Here is a 10,909-nt window from a genome sequence, read left to right on the forward strand (position 1 = left end):
AAAAAATAGTTTTATTATCACTTCATCCATATATCATACAATTCAATAATTCAATCATATCAAGAAGAGTTGTACAATTATGACCACTTTCAATTCTGGAACATTTTCTTCTTCTTTGTACTCATTGTTATTCATGTAATCCCTCCACCCCCCAATTGTGGCAAAAATATACACACAACAAAATATTCCACAGTTCCACATGTTCGTGTAATTCAGGGACAATGATTCTACTCTTCGTCTTGTACAACCATTATTGATCTCCTTTTCCAAATTATTCCACCACCACTAACACGAATTCAATGCCCCCTAAGCAACAATTTTCTCCTTCACTCATGGTGACCCTTGATCAAGTTTGGCTTCCTTTTTCTTAGTAGTTTTCTCGCTATAGTATTTACATATCACAGGCATCCATGGTTAAATTGCTTTTAATCAGCTCTAGTGCTCCCCACCTCTCCCTAATTCATTGCTTGCTCCTCCACTCCCCTCACGCTCCCCACCCCTCAAACCCTAGAGACTTATGGAAATAGAAAGCCCCATCTTTCTCTCAAAGCAGTGGTGGTTTTGAACAACTTCCCTTAGCATTAACAGCCCAATCTGTAACCTACACATTCTCAGGGCTCCTTCAGGCACATGGGAGACGCCATATACCACGCACCGCCACCGAGTCAATGCTGATTCATCGCGACACCCTGTGGTTTCTGTTTACCGACAGGTATAGAAAGGCCCATCTCTCTCCCAAGGAGCTACTGTGTTTCGAACTGCTGGTCATGTGGATCACAGCCCAACTAGTAACCACTACACCACCAGGGCTCCACAGATACACTCAGTGAAACTTTCCCTAAGGTTGTCAGGCCAGCCAGATGAAAATGAGGTCCATGAGCCACCTTACTAACAAGTACATCCTACAATAATCTAAGATGCTTCCACAGTTCTGTGTGTCACAATAGCCACTGTGTTGCATATAAAAGTAAACCAATGGAAACTGCCCAGCAAATGGTTCACTACGTGTAAATCAGGACAGAGCCACAAGGAGGAAACCATGCTTTCAGAGAATGTTTAAGACTGTGGTAATCAGTGGTTCTCAACCTTCCTAATGACGTGACCCTTTCATATAGTTCCTCATGTTGTGACGACCCCATAAAATTATTTTCGTTGCTACTTCATAACTGTCATTTTGCTACTGTTATGAATCATCATGTAAATATCTGATATGCAGGATGTATTTTCATTGTTACAAATTGCACATAATTAAATCATAGTCATTAATCACAAAAACAATATGTAATTATATATTGTGAAATATTTATTTCTAGTGACAAATATATGAAATTTTGTCTTGAAGCATGGTGTAGCATGGCTAACAGTCTTCACACTGGGTATGGTTCTGTATGTGGACTGACTCACCTGGAGACAGATAGAGGAACAGTTTCTTGATTCCTAAGACCATCAGAAATATGCTTTCCGATGGTCTTAGGCAACCTCTGTGAAAGGGTCACTCGACCCCCCAATGGGGTCATGACCCACAGATTGAGAACTGCTGGTGGTAAATGATAATATCATTTGAAATCCAGTGCCCCTCCCTGCCTGCATGCCCTCTGCCACGGGAACTTGCCGTTCTCCTCACTAGAGAAGTTGTGTGTACTTCCTGCCCCTACATTTAGGCTTGACCAGGTGATAGACATCTATGTGAGGCCAGAGGGGCCTCCTGGGGTGCTGTGTTGTGGGTTTGCCTTTCTGTCTCTCCCACGGCCTCCCAGAGAACAGGGGCTCCAGTTGGTCTGATAAAGCCAGGAGGACAGAAATTGATGGTGCTACATTAAACCCAGCCTGTAGCTTGGCCCCTAGAGCTGCTTAGATCAGCCAGCCCTCAGGGTGCCTACAACCACGTGAGCAAGCATAGAGTCAATGGTTTAGGCCACTGAATGTTGTGAGTGTTGGTAAGGTAGCATGACACACTCGTGGGGAATGTCTGTAATTCTATAATATTAAGTAAAAAAAATGCATGCACATCCACATGAAAAAATTGGGAGATGAGATACATGTCAACAGTGCTTGTATCTGAATCATGTGTGTGTGTGTGTGTGTGTGTGTGTGTGTATTTTACTCTATTTCTCAAATGTTCTACAGTGAGCAGGAGTTAGTTCCACAGGCAGAAAGACACAATAAATGGAACGGGAAGCATCAGAGACACTAAGGCGCTCGGTGGTGACAGAGTGGGTTTCCAAGGGCTGTGAACTGGAAGGGCAGCAGTTCGAGAGAAAGGGGAGGCTTTCTGCGCCATGGTTCGGAAAACCCACAGGGGTAGTTCGATTCTGCCCTGTAGGGTCACTGTGAGTCAGAATTGACTGGAGGGTACATTTTTCTGTTTGCTTGTTTTGTTTTTAAGCATGTCTTCAGGCCCTCCCGTGGTGAAAAGCTCGCCTGCCAATCCCAAAGGTGGACAGTTGGAACGCGCCAGCAGCTCCCGGGGAGAAAAGGCGAGACAATCTGTGAGGTAGAGATCACCCCCCTTGAAAACGCTGCAGGGCGGCCCTGCTCTGTGCTACGGATCTCTGTGAGCTGGAACCGACCTTATACACACCACCAGGGCAAGCAGCATGTGCTGGCGGAAGAGCCCTCCCCTGCGGGCTTTGCGGGCGCCGCTAGCCCCCCGTGCGCCATGACCAGAGCGCGGGGACAGCTGACCTGTGACTCTCCGCTTGGCCGCCTTGCTCCTCTTCAGGTCCAGGCCAAGGACGTCGCAGAGTGCGGTCAGCTCGATGAGGACCAGCGGGCGGATCTTCTTCCTGTCCTGCAAGGACAAGTCTCCCATGCGAGTCACGCCGAGTCTGCCCCGGGGGATTCGAAACTTCTAGGGCGGGAACGAAAAACAGTGTCTCGAATTGGCCCTCGCTGCAAACCTAAGCTCCTCTTCTTATGACTTGGCTGTCACCTCGAGCCTCTACCTCCCCATCTGTAACCACAAAGGAATGCATGTCAAGAGTGAGCGCATATAACAAGCCCCTCTCCCATTCCGCTCCCCCCCCCCTACACACACACATTAAGGCTCCAATAAATCAGGGCCTGGGGGAGGGGCCTGGCTCCCCGGGCCTCTTCTCGATGCTTATAGTCTTGGTTACTCTCTGTCACCCATCTGTTCCTACTCTCTGTCACTCTGTTGGGTAGCCAGAACTGGGACCGTGTTTGGGCATGCTCCAAATTCAGGCTCCAAACCTGGCGGGACACCTAGGTGGGAGGCACAACTAGGTAGGGGGACACCCGGGATTAGCCCCATTTAGGCTGGCCCACATTAATTCAGTCAATGGAGTCAACCAGTACCGTTGAGTACAAACCTGATTCCGGAGCCCACAGCCCTCTTTCCCAGCTGCTCCTCTGCCCCAGTGCTGCGGTTCTCTGACCTCAGGTTTCTACCGTGCCCTGTGTAAAACCTGAAGCTCCTTCTCTCCATTATAAAAACCCACTTGGATCACAAACTAGGCTTCGGTGTGAATGCTTTCTCGTGTGAAGCCAAGGACCGAGGTATTTCTAACAGGAGAAACCTAACAAGTCCATCCGCAGCGCCCAAGCTCCACATCCTCCAGCCACAAGTAGATGGTGTCCCCAGCGCCGACTAGAGGCCAGCATGGGCTCTGCAGGCAGCTCTGCCAGCCTTGTGGCCAGAGGTGAAGGGCAGCAAAGGGGAGGGTCAGATTTGTCCAACTCAGCCTGGAGGGTTTGACCGCTAGAGTGCCAGAGAAAGGCCACAGTGTAAACGAGTGCTTGGGGTGTGGGTATGGAGACGTACTTCCCAAGTTCAAATTCCGACCACCCGTGAGTTCTGGAAAATGACACACTTCTTATGCCTGTTGATTTTCACGTCTGTAAATGGGATTTATAAAAGCATCTATCTCCCAGCGTTGTTGGGGAGATTGGATTAGATAACGCATACAGACAGCCATTCACAGTGCAGTTACAATGGCTTGAGGATGTGAACCGCTTGGTATAGTGCCTGGCCCAGGAGGAAAGTTCTATATGTGCCTATCTGTTGGCCTCATTCATTGTTACCATTCTAATTCACAGGGAAATGGGGGAATCAAACCAGCCAGGCTAGAAAGCAAAGCTCTGTTGCGTATTCATCGTTTCTGATGCTCTAGGAGCAAAAACTCAGTATTTAGACTTTTCTTTGGGGGGAGGGGTGTACCATGAACATCTGAGCAAATCATCAGGGAAGTGGAACTAGATGTGGAAGAATGGGGCATCAGGATGGGAGGAAGGCGTGTAAACAGCCTGCATTACTCAGCGGACACGACCTTGCTTGCTGAAAGAAAGGAGTTGAAGCACTTGCTGATGAAGATCAAGGATCCCAGCCTTCACTCTGAGCCCAGCTGGCCTGCACCTTGGGGTTGTTAGGTCTCGTCAATTCTGTTCCAACTCATCGGGACCCGCATACAGCAGAATGAAACACTGCTGGGCCCTGCACCGTCCTGACCATGATTCTCATCCAGGCCGCGCAACCACTGTGTCCGTCCCTCTTGCCCAGGGCCTTCCGCTTTTTGGCTGCCCCGCTCCTGTTTCCAAGCATGATGTCCTTCTCCAGGGACTGGTCTCTCCTGACCACCTATCCGAAGTAGGTGAGATAAAGTCTCACCATCCTCGCCCCTCAGGAGCATTCTGACTGTACTGCTTCCAAGACAGATGTGTCTGTTCTTTGGCACCGGTGGCACTTCCAATAGTCTTCGCCAACACCACAGTTCAAATGCATCTATTTTTCTTCCGTCTTCTGGAAAATGCCTTGTACCACCCCCCTAAAACATTCCCCGGTGTTCTCAGGCCACAGAAAAGAGGGCTCCAGAAAAACCCCTTCCCTTAGAAACAGTGAGAAGATTAAACCTGAGGCGAGAAGGCCCCGGTTGGGGCACGTAGTGCTGACAGGGCAGGGGAGGAGGAACCAGAGAGAACAAGAGAATGCTCTTCCTCGGCACCTGGGTGGTGATTGTACAGGTGTACTCAAGCTGTACATGGTGAACATTTGAGCACTGTCACTTCTGCCTCAGTCTTAAAACTCGAAGTATAAATGATGATATCCTAAAATTTGAAGGCACTGGACTGGGACAAAATTTGAAAGAAAAAAAGGTTAAGAATTTGGATCTCTCCCACCAGAATATAAAATTAATTCAAACAGATAGAAACAACTAGGGGGAAATATCTCTCTTGATAGATAGATAGATAGATAGATAGATATCCATTTGCTAAATGTGGAAGCAATCTCTAAGCATAAAACCAAAGAAGACCCTAACAGAAAGGCTGTAAGCTGGGGGCTCCCCTGATGTCTGTCAGTCACTTAGTGAATATTTGCAGTGTGAGCAGAGTGCATGGGTGGTTTACCATGGGCAGCATGGAGGGTGTGAGGAGGGCGGGGCAAGACTTTGCTGGTCCCTCCGGACCAGGACCAGCTGCCAACCCTCTGGGCAGCATCCTCACCGGCAGGGAGACTTTGCTTCGGGCACAGGTGCCCTCAGGGGGTGGCCTGCACTTCTGGGGTGGTGCTGCCGCCTGCTCTGAGTAGGCAGTGTCCATGCTGAAGGTGTCCACCCTTCCGGCCTGCTCCTGGGGTCCCTCCAGTGTTGCCGCTGCTGGGGAAAGAGAACAGCGTGGCAGTTAGGACCAGCTGCCTCCCCATCTTGCCCACAGCAGTACCCAGGCCTGGGTCCTTGTTTAAGACACCTGGACACCAACAAGCGAAGGTTTAAGATGAAGGATCTCGGCTGATAATTCAAGGAAACAAATTCTTAGGCTCTAAGAAGCAGTGGCCCAATCTCAAACTCAACATCCCACACCACTGGGATTAGAGACCAGACCCCATTGTCCCAGTAAGCGAGTTTCCCCATGGAGACCCATGGCTCCAGGAAGCAATCAGCGTCCAGGCACTCACCCAGCCTCAGATTCCCAGGCCTGATGGCAGAGGCCTGTCGGAAGCCCAGCACTCCTCCCTGCTGCTCTCAACCAGGAAACGTGAGGGGCCTGCAGGGCCAGGAAATGGGCCCAGCCTCCACGGAGCAGACTGCTTCGTGCCGCCCAGAGTGGTCATGAGTGCCCCTGGAGAGTGAGAGCCACTTACCTGGTGGATAATGACATAACCTGGAGCTGAGCATGTTCCATTTCACTCCTGCACCTCCATCTGCTGAAGATCCCCCCTGGTAAATACAGATGGTGCCTCATCAGTGCCTGGGAGACAGGCCCAGCACAGCCCCATTTTCACAGAGAGGTGAGGTCACCTGCCCAAATTCCCATAACTGCTCAGTGGCAGCAAGGGAGGCTTTCTACTCCCATGAAGTCGTGGAAATTCCCAGGGGCAGCTCTACCCCATCCTACTGAGTCGCCATGAGTCAGAATGGACTCTATGACAGTGAGTTTTGAGTCCTACCCTGAAGGCTGTCGACAGTCCGGATCCATCAAGTGGTGTGCTGTGAAAGAAAGACCTGGTAATCTAATTCCACAAAAATTCCAAACAAAACAAAACAAAAACCAAACCTCACTACCATTGGGTTGACTCTGACTTACGGCGGCTCTTCAGGACAGAGTAGAACTGCCTCTGCGCTTTTCTAAGACTGTAACTCTATATAGAAGTAGAACACCCCATCTTTCTCCCACGGAGCTGGCTGGTGGCTTCGAACGGCCGACCTTGTGGTTAGTAGCCCAACATGTAACCACTATGCCACCAGGGCTCCCTTCTATAAAGGTTACAGCCAAGAAATCTCTATGGGCATTCATGAGTCAATAGAGGTTTGGGAGAGTATATTTCATATGTGAGTTTGCACATCCTGCAAATATATCCATGGAGCTAGTAGAGCAGGCCGTGGGCCGAGTTAAGAACACGCTTGAACCATCACAAAACACCTCGAGGGAATGAGCCACTGGGCGTGGGGACATCTGGGTTCCTGGCATGACATCGTCCACAAAGACAATGCTCTACATTCTGCTTTGGCAGGCGGCCACCTGAGATGCAGCTCTTGGTCTCTTTCCCCGCAAGGAAGAGGGACGAACATAAAACCTCGGGTGACCATTTGTCTCGAGAGGAATGGGCTCTGGGAACCACAGCCTCCACTCCTCGGAAACCAGTAGGACTGGACCGTAGGCTCTAGTCCTTCTTCGGCCTACCACCACCCTTTTCAGAAAAAAAGAGTACTCAGTGCCCTCCTGACAATGAGAGATGTTTGCCTTCTAGCCCACAGTCCAGGTAAAAAATGTAGGTGCTTGCTTCTGCAGTCCCGTGGGTCATTCCAGCGCCCTCTAGGGACGGTCTTGGCCACTTTGAGAAGCACTGAACTAGGTGCCCAGCTGCCACTGGGGCCACGTTATTCTGATCGGGATCCCAACAGAGGTCCTGACCAGGGCAGGAGGAAATGTAAAACACAATTCAGTCAAAAGAAAGGCCAACCTTACTGGTCTAAGAGGGGCTGTGGTGGTGGTGTGGGGGATGACCCCTGAGACTGGGGCCCTTAGGCACCCTTCAAGCCTGGAACAGGACCCACCCCTGGGCTCACCTTGCAGCCACACAATAGACAGCCCTAGAAATGGAATAATAGCCCCTGTGTGGAACAGTCAGTCAGCAAGCCCGCATCTGCCCCCAAACGCAGCGCCGAAGGCATCATGGGGCAGAGAAGGAGGAGGACTGGACGTGGGGGGGGAGAGCTGCTGCATTGACTTTGCATGGAATTGTAACTCACGTCACGAACCAGAAACGGGTGTATCTTGTGGGTGGAGAGCCAAGGTGCTCTATGATTTCCCGCCCAAACCACAGTTTACAGGCTATGCAGCAATTCTGCCCCCCAACACAGGGGCACCACACGTCAGAATCAACTCGATGGCACGGAATTGGGTTTCTTTACTTAGAGAGAATAGAAGCTTCCAGACCCGCGGGGACACACAGCGGTGTAAGACGATGCATGCAGGCAGACGAGGGCCCCAGATAGCAAGAGAGCCTCCGGGCATGCAGGGAAACACATGGGTGCACGCACATGTGTTCTACACACGCATGCACATGCTCACGCACATGCACCCCGCTGCCCCGGTACATATGATGGCACCACAGAGACCCCGGGCAGGCAGGCTTTGCCGTGACCCTCGTGCCACTTACCCCTGAATCGCAGCCACCAAAGATGTCCCTGACATCCCTGACAGGTGCCTTGTGGCGTCTTCGGGCTGAGCGGGCATAGATGTCCAGCCGGCGGCACACAGCAGCCACCTGGGTCTGTGTGAGGGTGGACAAGAGCCCCTGGTGGTCACCATTCATGCCCAGGCCGCCAAGGAGGCCCCATAGGCCCGTGTCCTGCAGCCACTGGGATTCGGCTTCTCCCTCTGCCAAGAGAGGGACAACACCAGATGAACACACACAGCGACGGCTCAGTCACACGTCAGCCAACGTCCTGTCTAGACACCACACTCATGCAGACACAGAGCATACCTGTACTCGACCACGAGGCCCCTTAATACCCCCAACACCGACCAGACTCTCCAAGGGGGAGAAGACCTAATAAACCAGGCCTCTGATATTTTGGGGTGTTGCTGGCCGCAGCCCCTTGTGAGCACAGAGCAGGCTGGGCAAGACACCTCTAGACTGTGATTCTAGAATGTGGGTCATGTGGGCCCAGCTGGACAGGGGCGACCTGGGAAGCTTGAGTGCTCCAGACAGATGCAGCTGCAGCCCTTCCCCCAAAGCTGTAACCAGAATCTGGGGTGTGCTGGCTGGGCTGGGGCCTGGGTCCCACCTGCACCTACAGGGCCCCTACTCCAGGAACTCAGAGTGGCGCCTGGGACTCTGCACTTGGGGCGTCCTCCCCAGATGAATCTAATACACTGGGGTCTTCAGGTCACATGGGCGTGCTGGCTTCCTGGCTCTGGCTTGAGAGCTTCGGACACACTGGAGAGTGGAGTGGGGTGGGGGCTGGGGGAGGTGAGGGGGCAAGAAAGCCTCATCATGCCCAGTGCTGGCCAAATTGGACAACCAGGTCCTCACAGTTTAAAAAGCCAGGGAAAGACCAAACCCGGTGTCATGGCAACCTGTGTTGTGCTCATCAGGCAGGTGTGAAAGCCTCCCCAACACTCCCCCTGGGTTTGGCAACCCGCAGCAAAGCCACCAGGCTCCGCACCCCCTTGTGCCGGCCGGAGGAGGTGTCCATTCTATGCTGGTGCTGAGATTGTCACTGCCCCCTGCTAACCCCAGGGTCAGGAGCCCCCAGGTGGCACGCTCAGTTAAGCACTGTACCACAAAGGGTGGTGGTTCAAGCCCACCCAGATGTGCCTTGGAAGAAAGGCCTGGTGATCTGTTTCCAAAAGGCCACCGTCACCGTGCACAGCCCTCCTCAGTCCAGCTAAGGGTCACCACCAGCTGGCAGGCACTCTGGGGCGACTCCAGAGCGGGAGTGAGGGGTCACCCTCTCGGGGAAGTATTGCTGCTTTCCATCACCACCGTTGGGGTAGTCACCGCGAGGCAGCAGTAGGTGATGGAGCACCTGGCTGTCGATGACTCAGAGAGAGACAGGGGACACTGGAGACTCCTGAGCAGAGGACTTAGAATCCCACGTGCAGGCAGGGACAGAGATTTTGCTTTGTGTCCCCTGCTCTCTGCCCGAGTCTGGCAGAACTGAGGCTGGTCGTAAGTACTTGCTGAGGGAATTAATGAAAGGAAAGCATTCACCTCCCATCTTGACTCCTGCTGGCTTGTAGGCTGGAGGGAGCAGGGGGGAGATTGCAACCGTCCAGGAAGCCCCTAGCTGTTCTGTTCATGGGAGCATCCGCTCACACCCACCCCACCCCCCACAGCCAGCCCACGGCTCCCAGGCAGGACTCTCACCCTCGGGGAGCTGGCCTTCGGCCCCGCCGGCCTCCTCTGGCTGCTCAGCCTGCTGTTGGAGCCGTTCCACCTCTGTCCAGAAGCCGTCCAGGGACAAGCTCTCTGCCAAGGACAGCCGGGAGCGGGGACAGTGGGCAGAGGGCGGCTGCTGCGGGGAGGTCTTCTGGGGAAGCAGATGCATTTGGCCTAAGGTGGGGCCAGAGCTGTAACAAGAAGGAGGTGGGGGAGGAGGAGGGAGTCAGGCAAAGTCTGATCAGGGTGGGGGCTGCCTAAGGCTCTGTGTTGCTTGGCCATGAGCTTCCGAAGTCTGTTTCTCAAGGGTGAGGACAGGCCCCTCGTATCAGGAGAATGGTCTGCAGTGGCCTCTGCGTCTCTCACCCAGGCCGCCGCATCAAAAGCCTTGAGGCAGACAGTTTTCAGATAACAGAGGCTGTGTATTGAGTCCATCTCTCTCTCCATGCCCATTCCGTCTCCTGATCAGAGAGCCTCCCTGCCCTTCCTGAGCACAGAGAACCCGCTGCTCTGTTCATCCATTCATGTCACAGGGTACTTGTTCATCCCCATTTCTCTGTCTGGGCCCACCAGGGAGCGGTAAGGTCTTTAACTGTACCACCTGAGATGTGCATACAGGCCCCCAGCCCTGCAGGCCCCGGGAGACCAGTGCCCACCACTGAAGCTGAGCTCCGCCAGCCTCCTGTCTGGGTGAGGAGAGCATTGTTGCACACAGGGCCTGTGCGTCACTCACGCTTTTGTTGGCGACCCGGTGCCTCGGCTTGACATCAGCAAAGGGACGGGCTAGCTGTTCCCTCTGCAGCATCCCTTGTAAACAAGCGAGGCCGCAGGGACAGGGGGAAGGCCACACGGCTCTGCTTCTTGGCACATTCTCGGGCAAGAAGGACAATCTTTCATGCCCATAAGGAGCGTTAGCGGTGCCATGGCTTAGCTGTCCTCTGCTAACTGGAAGTTTGAGAGTTCAAACCCACCAGCGGTTTCAAGGGAGAAAGTACCTGGTGATCTACTGCCATAAAGGTTTCAACCTACCTGATTAAAGCAGAAATGTAGACAGACAGACAGACA

The 10,909-nt window shown here is 52.7% G+C and overlaps 1 protein-coding gene across 1 annotated transcript in view; it reads right to left on the reverse strand.

Annotated features, from left to right (window-relative positions):
• The window catches only part of ARHGAP40 (Rho GTPase activating protein 40), a 49,628-nt gene that overhangs the window by 17,796 nt on the left and 20,923 nt on the right, over positions 1-10,909 (reverse strand). The window contains exons 2-6 of the mRNA XM_045295504.1: positions 9,833-10,035; positions 8,117-8,337; positions 6,098-6,173; positions 5,461-5,609; positions 2,686-2,851 (exon numbers count right to left, since the gene is read on the reverse strand). Of these exons, the coding sequence (XP_045151439.1) occupies positions 2,686-2,851; positions 5,461-5,609; positions 6,098-6,173; positions 8,117-8,337; positions 9,833-10,035 (815 nt within the window). The remainder of the gene's footprint in view (positions 1-2,685; positions 2,852-5,460; positions 5,610-6,097; positions 6,174-8,116; positions 8,338-9,832; positions 10,036-10,909) is intronic.

Source organism: Echinops telfairi, unplaced genomic scaffold (assembly GCF_000313985.2).
Source record: "Echinops telfairi isolate 266 unplaced genomic scaffold, ASM31398v2 ScPeMD7_5592;HRSCAF=6446, whole genome shotgun sequence".
Lineage (NCBI taxonomy): Eukaryota > Metazoa > Chordata > Mammalia > Afrosoricida > Tenrecidae > Echinops > Echinops telfairi.